This window comes from Colius striatus, chromosome 13 (genome assembly GCF_028858725.1).
Source record: "Colius striatus isolate bColStr4 chromosome 13, bColStr4.1.hap1, whole genome shotgun sequence".
NCBI lineage: Eukaryota > Metazoa > Chordata > Aves > Coliiformes > Coliidae > Colius > Colius striatus.
Genome location: NC_084771.1, coordinates 22,549,814 through 22,567,843, shown reverse-complemented (window position 1 = coordinate 22,567,843; position 18,030 = coordinate 22,549,814). Strand labels below are relative to the sequence as shown.

Below are 18,030 nucleotides of genomic sequence, written 5' to 3'. Positions count from 1 at the left end.
TGCTAAAGACTTGAAAACACAAGTGTGTGAAAGTCTCTGTGGGTTAATGTATCTGTCTGGAGGATATTAAAGCCATCTCAGAGAGCGTCCTCTTAAGGAGCTCATGTACAGTCAACACAACTTAAATATTAATTGTGTATATCTCCTGGTATAAAGCATATTTCTAGTGTGTTGCTCCTTACCTCAAATCTTAGGATTAAATTTTTATTTATAACAGCAATGGACTTTTTTTTTATCTGTTTCACTTATTACTTGAGTCAGATATTATTCTCCCATTTCTTAGATACTCATTGTTTTTCCATCTAACTTATCTAAAGGTAGTTCTGTGCACCAAAGGAGGATCAGAGGTGCTGGGAAATCTCTCGTTGTGCTTTACCATCGATCATTGACTTTCTTAAGAATCAAAAGCTATTAAAAATGTTAATATTCTTTTGGAAAATATTTAAAAAGTGGGGTTTTTTTCTCTTTTAAGAGCTTAGAAAATGGAAATATTTTTATTCACTAGATTTTGTGTGCATTGTGAAAAAAAAAAAAAGTATTGTGGCCCAGATGGGTTTCAGAGCTGGGTGAACAGTCTTGATAGGGTTTGTACCTGTGTTTGCATTGAGCTGGTTGAGTAGTTGAGTTGTTTGCTTATAGAATTTCAATTTTAACAGGAAAGTTTTGCTACCAGTTCAGTCCAAGAAGCAGATGTAATGTCATGTGACTGATCTGGACACTGCAATCTAGAACAATATACTTTTTGTTTAAAATAATGTTCCCTTACCAGTGAGATAAAGAAAAAATGGAGAGAGGTGCTAATTTAATGCTGTTATTTCATGGCTGACTTTGAAGAATTTGTGATTCATTTATGGATCCACAAACAAGAAGAGAAGTTTAATTGTTTGGATAACTTGTTCACATAGTTGGCTTCACTTCTGTAGGAGCAAAGTCAGGCTGGGCAGAGGCAGGAGCTTTGCAAATTAACTTTCCCCCAAGTCTTCCAAATTGCCTGCCCCAGAGCAGGAGATGAACTGCAGTGGGAAGGGCGGGGGCCAGGCAGTGCTGGGGATGCTGAGAAGACAGGACAGGCTGGGCCACAGTCCTTGAACCCATGGCTGGGACTTCACAAAATATATGAAAGCATGAGGCCATGAAGCCTGATTTCTTCATTGTTCATGTCCTGGCTCTACTGCTGTTGATTTTCAAGGTGTCTTTTACATTGTTTTCTAATGTGGTGGTAGCTATGTAGAATCAAGGCATTACACTGAATATTTAAAACTTTATAACTTCCAATTTCTGCACTGTTTACTTCAACAGAGACTCTTTAAAAAACCTGCCAGATATTGAAGTGATTGGGAGAAGCAAAGTCACCAAACACTCATTTTTAGGGTAAATACGCAGAATTTCAAACAGGAGCTTTAGTGTCCTACTCTTCTCTTTCTCTGCTCTCAGCATAGCAACCTGCTCGAAGCAAAGAGCACAGCTTTGGAAGGGCACTTCAGGTCCATCTGTTTCCAGGAACATCTGACTTGGAAGAAGTCAGAAAGAATATGATGAGACCAGAGATTTCCTTTCCATCACATAATGTGTTTCAGAGCTCCCTGTCCCCAGCAAAATCTAACCTGCCAGCTGTGATTTGCTCTTCTTTCCATCAACAAGCATTCCAGAAAATCCCTGTGATGAGGTGCCACCTGGAAAGCTGTCTCTGACAAGTGTTACAGGATGAAATGTTCCTGACTAGTAAATTCTACTGACGCTACTTTAGAGTTTTGTTCTTCAGGTATAATTTCTAAGTCTTGACCTCATTAATATGCCATTGCTCTTGGAAGCTGAGAATTTATTCAGAGTCCATGCTGGTTTTATTTTCCACTTTCTAAAGAATTTTACAGATTGGTGATCTACTCATATGGTCTTTCTTTTGCATTTTGAAGTTGAGTCTAAAATGCTTCTGGCTCCATATGCATATGTAAGGCAGGACAAACCAATCCATTATTTGGACCTCTGGCAGTATATATTTACAGTTTGTTTAACCTCAAAGGAAATGATGAGTGTTCGGCTGGAATGTTTGACATTTGAGTTGAGTTGGTTAGCTGTGCCTCATAAGAAAAGCTGGTAAAAAAACAAACAAAAAAACCCCAAAGCATATGAAAGTCGTAAAAATGTTTTAGCCCATTTTATAGAAATTTGAAGCTTTGATCGAAACGTGGAAAAAACCTTAGCCAATGTATAAGTAAAAGCATTTTTCCTTATTTATGAGCTGCATTTGGAGAAACATTTGCATGTTGCCAAATCTAAGGAAGTCTCTGTGCACGCGTCTTGATTTGATTTAGGAATTTGGGGATATTTGCACTTTGATGTGTTTTGAAAGTCTGAAACATTTTTGCCAATAAGTTTAAATGGTCTAAATCTTACTAGATTCAAAACATCGAGATCAACCAAACTACAAAGTCTGACAGCAATCTTCTTCTTGGATGTTGTGTTCCTATAGCAAAACCGTCTTGGTTGATGATTGCTGAATCAAGATGTGACTGTGACAGAAATGAATTATTTAGATTAAAATTGTTAACAGGTTAGTAGGAGAAACATTGCAAATTTCACCCAGCTTGAATTGTGATAAACTTGTTTTTTTCTCAAGATTGAAGGTGGTTTTCTAAGTGATCTTCATCTCTTAACAGATTGTTTTAATATTTATTTACTATATCCTTCAGGGGACAGCTGTTTGATTTTTTTCTCTAAAATGCAGTTTGAAATATGAGCATAGTCAGAGTAAAAAACTGGTGTTTACTTGGCTCAAAGAAGGGTGAAACTAACTCAGAGAAAGAAAGCATCACAGATGATTTCCTTGAACTTCCTTCTTGTTTCCTTCCTGCGTGCTGAAGTGGGCTGCTGCTGGAGAAGGCCACCCTCCACACCCTGCTGAAGTGCCCCCAGCATAGGCTTCTCCTTCTCCCCTGTAAAACTGGGTGACGTGCTCTTTGTGTCAGAGATGCCAGCTCAGATGTTGTTTATTAATTATTGTGAGAGCGTCCTTCAGCCATCCAGTTTGGTAGGTCAGCTAAGCTGAGGGAGCTCTACAAGCAAAGACCTTACCTTGCTTTGGTGGTGACATCCACGATTTGGAAAATTGTGCAAAGTAGTCCCTAAACAGTTTTGTTTGAAATGTGCTCTCTGACTAACCAATGTATCTCTGGGTACTGGAGTATTTAAAGAATCATAGATAGATGTGTTTGGGGGTGGTTTCTGTCAGTTTTAGGTGGCTCAGCTTCCTGCCTCGTGGTGTGAGGGGTAGAGAAGGGCTCTGGGAGGAGGCAGGGGACCATGTGCTGGGCTCAGCTGACAGACAGGTTTCATATGGCAGCGCCAGGCTGTGATGAGATGCTGGCAGGGGTCTGCAAGCACCGTAGCAGCATTAGCATAGCACAGCCAGAAAGGCAGGGATGTGAAACCAATTGTGTACAGTGAGGCTGATCTAACACCCTGACCCTTTGTGAAGATCACATCCAGCCAAAGCTGTTCAGTTCATTACTGTGTGTACTCAAATGCAGGGTGTGCTCCCTATTTCTCAGAATCAAGAGCTGAAAATATCAAGTTGCCTAAAATTCATGGGCTGTAACCGATTTCTCCCCTTTAAGAGTCTAAAAAATTGGCATCCCTTTTCCGGACATCCTTAATAGAGTGCATCTATCATTGCTGTGTGTCTGCAACCCCTAAGCATGATGGATATCAGCTCCTGGACTCTGCTGTTCTGTGGCTGAGATGTAAATAAAAATATAACTCTTGTATCAGAGGAGTGTTGTGGGGTTTTTTTCCTGACTCTGTATTTACAATCACAGGAATTGCTTGCTTTGTGGAGCAATAAATTTAATACATTAGCTAGTATATTATTTCTTTTAATTATTTATTTGTAGATGATTTCAATTTAAAATGAGATTTTCAGGTAACAAGGTAGACAAACGTGTTTAACAGTGCCATGATATAAATTGCTGTAGGTGACAGATTTCTGCAAAAATTATTATAGGCAGAGTCGCCGTGCAAAAAATTATTTATACGACAGCAAGCAGAAAGACAAATTACTCAGAGACTATGTACATACTCTTGTATAATTGCTCATAAATTATTATAGTTCATGTTAAAATGCATCTAGACTCTGTAGACAACTAGATTTATTTAAAATAAGAGTGGGAAATTACCGGGAAGTGCTGGGGAAGGAGGCGCAGTGCACACTTTGGGTGATTGCTAACATAAAAGTACAGTAACTTGTGGTCAGCCAACTTAATCTATAATTTGCTTAATAATTTTGCAGCTTTCATTTTCAATTCACTGCCTCTTCAGAGTGCATTAGTCTGGGTGGATAACTGGGATGGGCCCAGTGGGGCCCCACCGTGGTTAACTGTGCTATGTCCCTGCCCACAGGGGCAGTGGGACTCTCTTTTGCACACACATATGGCTCTTGTGTTCCTGAACACTTTCATGTTCTATGAAATAGGACTGACTTTAGTCACTTGGATCAGAAGTTATGCTGACAGGGTGGGATGACTGATGGATAGATGGGCAAACTTCCTTAGGAAGTTGGGCTAAACCACTCCACATTTTAGAGATGTTTCATATAGTTGTCTTTATTTAAAGTGTCTAAAGTACACCCACAATAGGTAGGATTTAATTGGAGTGGCCTTTCAGTCAGGCACTTATTAAGGTTCAACTCATTATTGAGTAGCAGAGAAAAGATGTATACAAATTTATTGCATAGTAAATGTCTCTCTAATTCTACTATTTTTGCTTTTCTTACCTTCCTGACTATATTACATATTGAGAGCCAACCCCACAAAAATGACAGCAAACTTTGTTCTGCATAATGGAAGGCTAAACTCCACCTAAGCAGCTCCAGTCATTTGTAATGACAGCTTGGAGAATACTCCAAAGGAATCTAACAATGCTCACGCTCCAGTGACTGACAGCACAGCAAGAGGAAAAATTCCAGCTTCCACGTGAGCACAGGGAGCCTGACCTAGATTTTAGCCTCTACAGCTCTGTAAGAGGAAACATTCTTGACTATGTGTTTAACAAGGAAAAAAAAAGAGCAAGGGGAAAGTCATCCCCTGTTTGATTAATCTTTCTTCAATAATTAAGATTTAGTCGAGGTGCTCTGCAAGACTTCTCCCCTCTGCACGTGTCATCAACCCTATAATGGATGGTTACCCCGTTCCCCGTGTGCTCTCCTGTCTGTAATTACCGCCTCCTGGCATGCTGTGGGGAGGGAGCTGCTGCAGGGAGCAGCGGGTGTAGGCAGGGCTGATGGGCAGGCAGCCGGTCTGCACCTTCCCTCTCTGCAGCGCTCGCTGTGTTGGGGTCAAACTCGCTGCTGGCTGCCAAAATTTTTCCATTTGGATACTGTTAATGGAAAAATGAGTCTCTAGTGTAAATCTCTTTTTCTTTCTTTTCTTCTTTTGAGATGTAGATGTGTGGGCTGGGGTTGGGTCACCGTGCCCAGTGCCTCCACGGAAGTGCTGGCAATAACAAGCCAAGCACCGGACTCATGGTCTTGCTCTCTGCTTGGGGCACCTAGAATTGAGTTTTAGCCACTCTAATGACCTGGCTGTAAATTACCATTCCTATGTCTTTCGTCTGTTTCACGGTGCTTTGTACAGTCCAGCCATTGTAATGTTGAAAATAAACTAGTATATGAGTGCACAGAAGAAAGGAGAAAAAAATTTCCAAAGTGAAGTGGAAGATTAGGCATGTTGAATGACATTGAAGGATGCTTAGTGTCCTTTTGAGATCTGCTTTGACAAGTTGTTTGGTGTGGGTGTGAGAGGAATTTTACGGCAAAGAGAAGCATTTTCATCTTCCAAAGCTGGATTTCCACAGTGGGTCAGTAGGTAGTTCTGTAAGTCTTTCTAATTGTGACTGATCTGTGAAATAAATGAAAACCTGGCACACTTCTGCTTGACCCACAGGCTATCCGTGTGTGTCTGAATGTCAGTTATACTTTACTATGGTTTAACTTTGCTGAACCAGCAGAGGTTCGAAAGCATGTGTCAATCTAATCCTATCATGTCATGTAGACAGAAGATTGACAGAATTAATTAGATCAGATGAGTTAGTTTGGATCTAAATTCCAGTTCTGGGCACTCTTATTCATTTCAGCCTATGTCCCTCCTTAGACTTTTGTGCCTTTGACAATACCTGTGTGTCCTGGAGAAAAGGGATGAGCTATCTGGAGAGCTCAGTGTTGCCTTTCACATCCCTTCCTCAGAGAAGGTGGCTGTAAGCTAAAAGCCAGCCTAAAGAGCAGGAGTTAAAAAAAGGACAGAGCATTTGTGAGGAAGCTCTGCATGGAATACATTGATACCCACTCAATGTAAAAGCCCTCAAAGCCACCTATATAAAACAGTGTAGGATGTCAGAGCCAGGTTTTAATGAGAAAGTGGATTTTATGGGTTTGTAGGACTGAGAGAGTTGGGTTCTTTTCCAGTTCAGATGTCTATACACCATCACAGAGAGATATATGCTGTATTTCATGGGATCCTCACAGGAGGGTGTTTGAGTTACAGTGTGCAACTTTGGTCACAGCGAAGGATGTTCTAAACCTAGAGGAGATGCACTGAGAACAAATATTTCAGCACATGATTTTCAAGTAATGATTATCCAAACTTGTCCTATTCTGTGTTGCACTAACCTATGAGAGGAAGAACACAGAGGAAGAGCTGCTGCAGCAGTGAAGAAAGGGAAAGTCATTAAGTTGCTACCGGCCTTTCATTTTGTGTCATTAACAGCAGCCCTTAAAAGCAAGAAGCAATGAATTTTAATTTAAATCAGGGGGATATTTTCAGAACAATGAGAATGGAAATGAAAATTGAAGTTAACTGAAACTGTGTACAGAACTTCAAGTGAATGTTTTGGTTTGGGGGCTCTTTTTGTTGCAGTAAGAAGTTAGTTGACACAACCATCTGCAATGTTTGCATCTGCCCATGGGGTGGGTGGCAGGAGCGGATGCTTGGGCAGAGGCATCATCCGGTCTCCACTGTCAATACCCTTGTGACAGCAGATGCAGTAGAAGTGTAGTTTTGAGTAATGAATTTCCCTTCTTCCTCGAGCCCATGTCAGTTTGGTTTACAAGTAAATCTTGTTTTACAACAAGATGTTACATGGAAGTTTATGTATGAGAAATATCTGAAAGTGGTCAGTGTCAACAGGTTTTAAATATGGTTCATTTGCATGGTTCATATGGTTGCAGTACAATTAAAGCTGATTTGCTACAATAGGAAAATTAAAACCTTCCATTTATCACAGTTAGTTTTGAAGGATTCAAGAAAAGCCTGGAAAAAATGGTAGACATCATTTAAAGGCAGTAGAAGACATTTCTTTTGTAGAGGACTGGATCTGATAATCTGTCACGTGTGAAAGTTTTGGTTCACTGCATTTGTTTAGGAAGCAAATAAAAAAATCACCTAATGAGTGAATGCTGTGGAAGATGTAGATGAAATGACAAGTATATGAAATTACCTAGCACTTAAAGTTTGAGAATTGATACTGTAAATACATAAGAGGCAACTTGAACCTTACTTGATTTAATTGGAAGTAGTTATATCAAGGGTAAAGATATTCCACTCGCATGTAGCTGGATATGATCAATACATTTTCCTATTGACTGCCTTTGCAGTCTTTTTCTCTGATTGTGTTCTTGGTTGATTTTCAGGCTTACAATTTTTCACACAATAAGAAAGATTGAATCAAAATGTCTCTGATATGTAAAGGGGGAATTACAGGTTGATACATATTCATGTTCTAGGGTTATATTGTAACTAAAATCATCTAAAATAATGGGAGAAAAAGATTTTAGAAGTAAACTTATACTGCACTGGCTGACATATGTTCATTTTTAAAGTCAAGTATCAGGAAAACACATGAAACAGTTTTTGCTGAACAGAACTTCAGAAGATCCCTTTTCATAATTGGTACAATTCCTGTGTTAAACTTGATTCCAAAGGTAGCAAGTAGTTATGGTGAAAACACTTGTTTTGTCAAAGAATTAGTGTTTTGGAGATGAAAGTAATGATATTTTAAATAAACAGAACTGCGCAAGCTCAGAGTGCTCTATTTAACGCCTGCACATTCACATTTGTATGTAACTAAGATGTATAAAACCCTTTAATTGCCAATAAGCTGCTTCAGGCTTTTCGTGTTGTTATAAAGCAAAAGTTCTTTTCTTTTACTTAATTGCATTTCATTTCACAAGATGCCTTTCACTATCTTGAAAACATATGTCTTTATCTAATACCTCTTTATTATTGTTTTGTTTTCAGTTGATGGTTGCATTGACTGGTCAGTGGATCTCAAGACATACATGGCTTTGGCAGGTGAACCAGTCCGAGTGAAATGTGCCCTTTTCTACAGCTATATCAGAACTAATTATAGCATGGCCCAGAGCACAGGTCTTAGGCTTATGTGGTACAAAAACAAAGGAGATTTAGAAGAACCCATTATATTTTCTGAAGTTAGGATGAGCAAGGATGAAGATTCAATATGGTTTCACTCGGTTGAGTTGCAAGACAGTGGTTTCTACACGTGTGTTCTAAGGTGAGTATTGTGTTAAACTTTGACTAAGAATGTATAGATTGTCTTGGTTAAAAAAAAAAAAAAGTTTAAATTTAGCTCTCAGGATTGAGATATTCTTCCAGATAATGTATACTCATAATTATATGTGTCACATAATGCTTTGTCTCAAAATTAGTTTCCCTGGTAATCAGTTACCTTTTCCAACAGCTGTAAGTCCAACATTTTCAAATTGTCAATTTGCCATAAGCCTTTGGAGCTGAATACTTCTTAAGTCATGAAGTATTTTTGTTACATGATACTCATTGTCAAGTCCTCTGAGTTGTTGAAGAGTTAGACACAATTTCAATTATTCTGATGGGGTTAGGCTATGGGGAGTTACAATTCTGTCTAGTTTTGAAGAAAGGTTTATTTTAATGTACAGTTATGACTTGTCATAAATTTAAGTGGACCCTGTTTGGTAAAGCACTGAAATACGTGCCTCAGAAGTATTTTGGAACTGTCGGATCAGCCTTAAATTAAGCATGTGCTGGAGCTCGTGACTTCATCATGTGGATGTTGATGGCAGCTCTGTGCCTAAAATGAGAAGATAAAAAAGGAAAACTCTTTAAGAATGAATGAAAACATTTTCCTTAAATGATCCAGTTTTGAATTAGAATGAATTTACAGATACTTCATTTGATTTCACTTTAAAATATTTTGTGTCAGAGAATGAAGCTTGCTGCTGTTCCATACTGAAATTACACACAAGTTTGGTTCATTTAGTGTCAAATATTTGCAGCAAAATAACAGCACTGTTTAGAGCCCAGAATTTGCACTCTTTCCATCTCTGCTGTCTTGCTGCCTTGACTCAGCTGCCTTGGTCTATTTTTGCTCCTGAAGAATGCTACTAAAATCAAAGACTATGGTGTGGTGTCTGGTGGTTTGTACTGGGGATCAACATTCAGTTTAGATATCAGATGCATCTGCCAAACTCACTGTGAAATCTGTGTTGCAGCGTTTGGAGTTAACTAGTTTTCTGTTAATAGCTGCTCTGTCACAGGTTTGGTGCAATGTGAACTCCATGATTTTGAAATGTTACAGGAAGAGAGTGATTTACATGTTTCAAGGGAGAGGTATTTTTTTCATTAGAAGCCACTGCTGTGATAATCAAGTTATTACTTTGATACTCTGGAAATCTTAATGTGAATCCTATGTAGACAATGAAAAATTGATCTTGGATTCAATTCTAGGATGTGCTTTATTCCAGGAAATTTCAAAACTCTCTGCTTACTCATTTACATGACAAAGTAGTTTTGGTAACAAAGGGGCAAGTTCTTAAATAATGCATGCATTCTCCTCCCTTTCAGGTAAAAACTGTATGGCAAGCTTCTTGGAAGGTATTACACGCAGCCACAAGATCTTCCTTGCCAGTTATGCAGTTTTCCTGCTTTCTCTAGAACCTTTTCATATAAATACAAATATTTTTGCCGCCTCCTGATGTATGTTGGAGTGTAGAATAGATAGTGGTTACACATAAAAGACTTCATTTCTTCCTTTATGGAATTATATTTTTATCTTCACAGATTTGGTAACATATCGTTCCTGTTGTTATTTATGAACTCACAGATGGCTTAAAATAGCTGAGGAAACAACAATAGTAATTTATTTTAATTTCATTAAAATGGGGCTAGATGTAATGTTCTGAAATATGATGATGCTTTTGTGGTAGACTATCCACACCATTAACTATGTAATTTTAGCTTTATTAATCCATTTTTTTGGAGAGGGGTAAGCAGATGTTTGCCTTTGAGTCATTAACCAGCGTCACCTGCTTTGTGAGAATGAAGAGGTCACAAATGAGAGCACTAATTCTTAGAATATTATTTTATTTTCTAGAAACAATAACAGTTTCTGTTACAAATGTGTTCTTTTGTAACAGATGGTAGAGAGAACTCAGTGCAGTGGAAGTGAAGAGATAACTGTGTCCATCAGTGTGCAACACTGGGCTTAGGGTTGCATGCATAATTGAGTCTTCTGGTTTTGTAGCTGAATGAAAAAAGGGGAGGAAAATGCTTTTGATTCAAGATCAATATAAAACTTCTGAAGCTTTTCTCAGTAAAGAAGTTTTCATTTAGGTTCTCTAAGAGAAAATCAGAAGCAATTCAAATCTGAATAGATGTCTTTCTAGCCACTCACCAAGGACATGGGAGGCCCTGGTGCAGTTGCCTGTGCTGCCCATGTTTTGCCTGACCCGGTGGCCAGGGTGTGCTGCATTCAACCCCTTCAAGTCTCTTACCTTAGAATCTTTCTCTCAAAAATTCGTACTTGTCTATGTAAAAAGGTGCGAGGGAGTGAGGTGTCTGGATGTGGTGTTAAGGGGGACAAGAGGTCCCTGTCCCAGAAGTTGATTATGACTTCAAAGGAAGGACACCCTCTCAAGTTGGGAAGTTCTCTGATAGAAGGGAATTGAGCACCATGGGTTTTTAGCAGGTTGTACATAAAGGATGTCACAATGATGAAAGCTATGCCAGTTCACTGTCCCCTAACTTGTTACTTCTTTCCCAATCAAAACAATGTGAAAAATAAGAAAAGTATGGGGGAAAATGGCAACTGCACATTTCACTGGGTTTCCTAGTTGTTGAAAAGGTTCTTCACAGTTCTAAAAAGAAGTCCTTGTTTTTCAAGAAGCTGCATTTTTTTTTGATGAGTCCTTGTAGGTTTAAGGCATGAGTATCTTGAAACATGACATTTTCAAAAGCTACTTGAAAAGAACAGACATGAGCAGGTGACAGAATGGCTGATATGACAGTGATTTGGAGGTGGGTAAAAATTAAGTGTCAGTGAATTCCTTCTTTTACAGAATTGTCATTTCAATAATCATAGTGTCTGTTTTGTAAATGAACCTGTAATACTGAATAAAGGTAAGGAGTATTAGAGTAGCCATAATGAAAGAGATTGCTTCTGCAGGCTGATACCTGAGGTCTGATACCATAATTTAAATAACGCCTCTGATTTTTTAACCAATTAGACATTGTTCCATAGACAGGTGTGGGTGTATAGTAGGAAGAAATTACTGTTGTGTTGAAACTTACTTCTCTCTTCTCACAGTACATTTTGACACTGAGCTGACACTCAGATGCACACCCAAGTGTGATATTTTTCTCCAGTTTTAAGCATAGCTATGACATATTAAGGGGTCTTGATTCTGCACGGGCTTTTAAAAGAGTGCAGAGTTCACCTGTGTGAATTCAACAGATCTGCTTCATTCTCAGATGCCTTTTCTGTGCTAAATCAGGGTTATTACTACAGCAAGACTCAGTAACATCCAAAAGGGATCCTGACTGATGGATAGATATGTGCTTCATTACAGTTCCCAGATGAATGTTGGGATGTTTCTATCATGTCTTTATTGCCCAATACAGAAATGTTGTGTTCTGGAGATCTCTTTGTAATACGTGCCCTGAATGTACCGTAAATCTTCCAGTACCCAGCAATGCCACTTTCAGATAAAGCTGTCATGTTACAGAGGTTTGGTGTTCTGAGATTTTAAGAGCAGCAGTCTGGATCAAAGCATCTTCACTGAAGGATTTGGAGATGAAAACACCAAAATCAGATGTGTAAACTAAACTAGATATAACTATGTAGGGTGACTCTAAAGTTCCAAGTATGTAAGATAGTTATTTGCCTGATCATGTGCTGCTTTTGCTGTCTGAAGAAGTACATTTGTTTTTCTGTGCTAAAAGCCCCTGGTTTTTTAAAGAGGGAACAAGAACTTGACCTACTTAGAACTTCTTGGTCTGAGGAAAGAAAATAACTATGCCTGGAATCTCTTAAATAAACTGAAATACTACACAAATGTTTTATGAGAAAGATCAGTAAAACATTAGTGCGTATTTGATGTTGATGTTAATCAACATCATGATGAAATAAAATAATTCACTTCCCATAATGTGACTCAGGAGGTTAGAAAGTCTGGACCTTGAAGGGAAAAGCAGGAGGTGGAGGTTTGCAGTCACCAGGATGGCTGACGGAATTAAGCCTCGATTTTTGTACAGGATGCAGAATAACAAGGACATGAGAGTCTTGAATGCCTATGAGGCAATAAGTCTGCAGGTCTTTAATGCCAGCATTTGATGCCAGAGAACTGCCAACAAATCAAGTTAGGAAACCTGTGTATCCTTTTTCCCTTTCCTTGTCTCTATCTGCACGGTTCTTAATGGAGAGTAACATTGCTATGGACATGCACAGAAGCAGCAAGCCTTTGCCAAGCCATTGGTAAAATATTGAGATATTACTTTCTGAGCAGTAATAAAATAGAGAGATAGTAAATTTGAAGCCTTCTGGCTTCTGAATGTCTGTGCAGCACATGACCAGCAAATCAAAATCAGATTTAGACAGCCTGGAGAGCTGTCAGTAAAACTTCGTTTGCATCATAGCCTTTGTGCTCTCACTTCATTGGGTGTTAGGCAGAGCTGAGGAACTCATTTCAAGTGCCTACAGCCTGCAGTATGTACCCATCATCCCAGGGAAACTTGCACCACTGTTCTTAGTGGTGAAATTTTGACTTCCCAGCAAAAGGGAGAAAAGTCCAAACAGGAAAGTTGGACTAAATCATGATGTGAAAATGTGTAGGGTTAAGTGTAGGGGTTGCTTTCTCTGCAGCCATCTCTCATGTTTCTTACAATATGTGTTTTAATGCAATCATTCATTTGTTGGTAGCATTAGAGAATTGGAATCATTAGAGAATATTTCATTTTCAGGTACTTTGCCTTTATTCAGGGCTCAACTGTTCATGACAAAGGGGATTTTGTATCCCAAATCCCTTTGAATAAAGTTATTGTAATTCCAGTTTAGTCATAGAATACCTTCTTCCATGTGCTTCACCGGCAAGTACTTTTTTTTACCCCATAGACTTACTCTGAAAAGATCCAAAGGTGATGCTTTCTAGTGGTCCAGTGTCTTTAATCATCAGATGTCCAAGAGGAGCACATTTAAGCAGCTGGTGGGTCACATGTCTCATAGTTACCTCTCAGGTTTGCCCACCGGTACGTGATCAGCTTTCATGGCTGTGCCGTCCCAGGAATGTCTGTAGAAGCCAGCTAAATTTCACACTTAGAGCAAGTGCATGGATACAGCATGGCATAATCTTCCCAGGCTCTGTATGATACTAACATTAAATGTCATGCATTAAAACCATGTGACATTTCCTACCATTAAAACTGAATGATAAACAAAATCCCTGTGATATGTGATATTCAGTACTTGAATAGTGTTAGAGCAGATACAATATAAAGTCAGTGTGATTCATGGTAAAGTAAAAGTTAACTTACTGAGGTATAATATTTTAGCCTTTTCAAAATGCAGGAGAAAGTAGAATCAGAATGTTTCTACTTTTCTATCTAAAATTGTGTAAAAACTGGTGGTGCTACTGCAAATCATTTTAATGGCATTGTCTTTATTGAGAGAAATCAGTTCTATCTGTTCTTTTGACACACTTACAGAAAAACAAAGATTAGTTTCTTTTCCCTGGTGAAATGTATATTTCCACCCACTCACCCTCCTTCTCTAAAGCTTTAAAAGGAAAATATCCATCCTGTCTTTCTGAAAGCCAGTGTTTACTGTCGATGAGATGCTGCAGGAACAGTCAGGGTTTCAAGTAGAGACACCCATGTTGTTCTGTGGCTGGAGAGCATGCCAACAACTTCCACAAGAATGAGAATATTGTGTATCCTTCAGTTTTCCTAATAGTAAATCCCCAGTTTTAGATACCTTTAAAATGACTGACATTACTTTCTAATTCCTCCAGATTGTCATAGAAAAAGCTCCATGTGCAGCAATACCTCAGTAACGTTTCAGCTCACTGTCACTGATTGCTTGTGGAAGAAGTGCCTTCTCTGATGGCCTTCAAACCTTGCCTGGTGGAGAGAAAGGATGCAAAGTAGAGCAACTGCTTCCCCACACCCTCAACTTTATGTGCAGGAGACCTATTGCTGAGCTATTGCTCAACCCTTTTCAGTGCAAATGGACAGAGCCATAGGCAGTTAAACTTGTGAGCAATCCTAGAGGATAATTTCTTCCTCTCTGGCAAGGGAAGACACAACCAAAAGGACTCAGCCACAGGACTCAAACAGCTCTCATTGGCATAAAGACATTTACTTCATGGTTCTTCATGACAGCATTCCTCGTATACCTTACGAGATGATAACTGGTTGACTGGTTTACATGCTCTATTGCCCATACACAAACGGAGAGGGGCTTGCCTTTCCTCATTGCATCTTCAAAACAGGACATGCATGCATGAAGAGTTATGAGGTCCACAGGTTTTATTCCCTGAGGCAACAAAATCAGTGAGGTTTAGCTATGCAGACAAGTCTGATGGGTATCCTGAATGCAACTTTGGATTTGTGTGCTAGGTATCTAATTAAAAAAAACATAGAGCAGGAGACACACTGATGCACACATTGTGAATTTGGAAGAAATAAAGGAGAAAGTGTTTGGTGCTCTCAGAAACATGGTGTTGCAATTATGAAGTTATTGGAAGGGGATTTCTTAATATTTTCCTGGGAGTAGTTGTCCCTGTGCCACAGATTTATGTCATTTGTAATGGGCTTTTCAGTAAGACAATATAATTTAATAGTTCTAATAGAAAATTATTAGGAAATAAATGAAAAGGGCTTAGTCATTTGCAGTTGCAAACTTTAGGGCAACTTGCTGCCTTGTAATTCTTAAGGGCAAGGAAGAAATTTTCCCTGAGAGCAAACCCAGCCAATTAGAGGATTTCTTCTACTGGAACAGAGTGTGCTGCAGCTGGTAGAGATCAGATAGTTCATGCACTGAGGTGAGACACACAGGGAGAACTTGATTTTCTTTTGGCTTTTGCATTTCTTCTGTGTCATACTTTCATATATTCATTTCTAATAACTAACGTTTTTGAAAACTTTAAAAATACCCCAAAAGCAAGTAACATTGTTGACCTGTGTGATTGAACATAAATGCTAGATTTTCTCTCTGTGCCTGAGTAGTCCCTGTTGGAATGACTGACTGGTGATTCGTTTGTTTTTCAATTGCTTCTGTCACAATGCAGAGGTCAGCAGGACCAGTACATGTGTGTGTGAAGGCAACCAGAAAAGAAACAGCTCCTCCTGGCCCTTAACTATCCTTATGCAAATCACAATGTCACTTACTTTTCTCAGAGATAGGTAAGAAAGGTGGGAGTAGAGGTTATCCCTGAATGTTCAAATCATGGCCTTGCTGTTATGGCTGTATTACTGACTGTATTAGGCACATCCTGACATTTTTGTGTCACATTTCCCTCTCAAAGATGTTAGCCAAAGTCCAAGTTCAAATTAAACTTAGATCTAAGCTTTGGTGAGAGACACCCAACCATGAGAAACTCTACCCATCTGCCAGATCCAAACAGGTTTTCTTCTCTGTTGCATTATCCAGGAAGCCTGAAAATTCCCTAAACAAGGCTAAACTCACAGTGAGGAGTACAGGTCTTGCTTTTAAGTGCCTCTGGTGAGAACTATATTCCTGATGATTGACTTAAGGAGCCATCCCTGGATGTCTGTTTTTCAAGCTGTCATTAACATCAGCCTTTTAAAATTACCTTTCAGTGACTTTGCTCAGAAGTTTTCTTTTGAATAGCGTTGATATAGCCTTTCTTTGTTGTAAAACATAGGCCTTTGGGACGTCTAGTATGTTTTAGTCAAGCTCAAATTGTCATCTTGTTTCTAGTGAGCCTTGTGTAGCGACTGAACCTTAGGAGAGAAGTACAGAAAGAATAAAAATTCTTAAAGAGTGATGAGTTAGCTCAGCAGGAATACTTCTACCTGTAGGGAATGGGGCCTTGTATAGTACATCTATCTGGATTCACAGTGCAGGTCTCTTGTAGGATCAAAGAAAGTACAGATAATTCAAGAACACTGGATTTGTAACATCGTGCTGTTTTAGTGCTTCATTTTCTGCCACCATGCTTCCATTATGTTGTATTACTAGTAGGATCTTAAAAATCAGCCTGATATTAAAGGAGAGGTAACATGGGTTTAGGATTTCTCCTTATCATGCATAGGAGTTGGTATTAGAATTGCAGTTGTGACAGCAATGAGTAAACACAATACAAGACAGGAATATTTGGAGTTATGCTGAGGCCAGGTACCACACACGCTGCATCTTTTGGCTTATGATTCAAGGAGAAATTACAGCAGTACCAGCTGTCTGTTGATTGTTTCCTATTTGGGTATCAGTCTCTCATTTGAAAAATTGATAAGAAAAAAATCCCAAAACTTTGAAGGGTCTGTGATTTGTAACCTTTGAGAGTGATTTACACCATAAATGGGGATTCAGTCTGTTCCAGACAATGACTGCAAACATGTTGCAGTGGTAGTCACTAAGAAATGAGTTAGCAGTTGAGTGAAACCTTGGAAGAGTAAGTAATAATCCATTTGTTTTGAGAGATGATGTTATATTTGTGGGATCTGAAAAAAGCAATGATAATAAATAACTCTGGGGTTTTTTTAAGTAACCATGACCTCATTGATCCGAGCAAAACAAGCTCAGGTACCAATGAAACCACTTGGTAACCATTATGTGAAGTGCAAAACTTAGGCAAGAATAAATTTATAAAATTCTCATGAAGTGAGAGGAAAACAAATCAAATGCTCAGTGAAGTCTGAAAGCAGATAACATAGCACGTTCTTATAGCAGCCTGTAGTAGGCTTAGAAGTACGTTAATTGCTGTGGACCTTCAGTTGGACAAAGTTTGTGGTATAATTATTGCTGTTACTTCTTTAACTCTGAACGAGCAAAGATATATGTGAGGATTGACCTATACATTCCTGCAGTCAGTATCTTGGTGAGCCAAGGAAAAGGTCATTAGAACAGCCAGAGTGTTTAGGTACATTGGGAGACATCTAAATCTGAGCTGTGCTGTTTGCTGAGTACTGCTTATTTAAATACACTTCTAGCTTTTGGATCTACCACCACAGTCTTAGTTCTAAGACCAAAGTCTTAGAATGCAATAAAAATTCCATCACTTAAGGAAAAATGAACCTGCAGGAAAAGAAAAAAAAGGGCAAATCTTCTTCCATAATTATTACAATTCAAGCTTAGGGATTTTTTCTATCTAGGAAATATAAAATACTCAACCACTTTGCTGCCTCCTTCTTCTTTATGAGATCAATAAATGGAGGGGGAAGGTTCCATGCATACTAGAGACAAAATTGTTTTACTTGACTGAAAATTTTAACAAACTGTCCTCACTCAGCAGAGGCAAAAATGCCCCAAAAAACTGTCCAAAGTTGTGAATATTTGAATTCAGCCTTAAGGCTTGTCTTAAATTGTCTTGCATCCAAAACAAGACAAAAGTAATTTAGGGATTGAAACTTAAGTTTGAGATGTCCTTCTTACCCATTTCTTTATATTCTCCCTTTTTCCCTCTTGCCCTTGCTTCAAAGTCAAGCCAAACTCATAATTTTTCTTCCATTCCTTTTGAGACCTGTTAAACTCCCTTGG

The 18,030-nt window shown here is 38.8% G+C and overlaps 1 protein-coding gene across 10 annotated transcripts in view; it reads left to right on the top strand.

Moving 5' to 3' along the window:
- The window catches only part of IL1RAPL2 (interleukin 1 receptor accessory protein like 2), a 390,373-nt gene that overhangs the window by 191,168 nt on the left and 181,175 nt on the right, over nucleotides 1-18,030 (top strand). For all 10 annotated transcript variants that reach the window (XR_009819683.1, XM_062006928.1, XM_062006927.1 and 7 more), the window contains one exon: nucleotides 8,286-8,559. Coding sequence is in view for 9 of the 10 variants with exons in the window: in XM_062006928.1 (XP_061862912.1) it covers nucleotides 8,286-8,559 (274 nt within the window). In the remaining variant the exon portion in view is untranslated. The remainder of the gene's footprint in view (nucleotides 1-8,285; nucleotides 8,560-18,030) is intronic.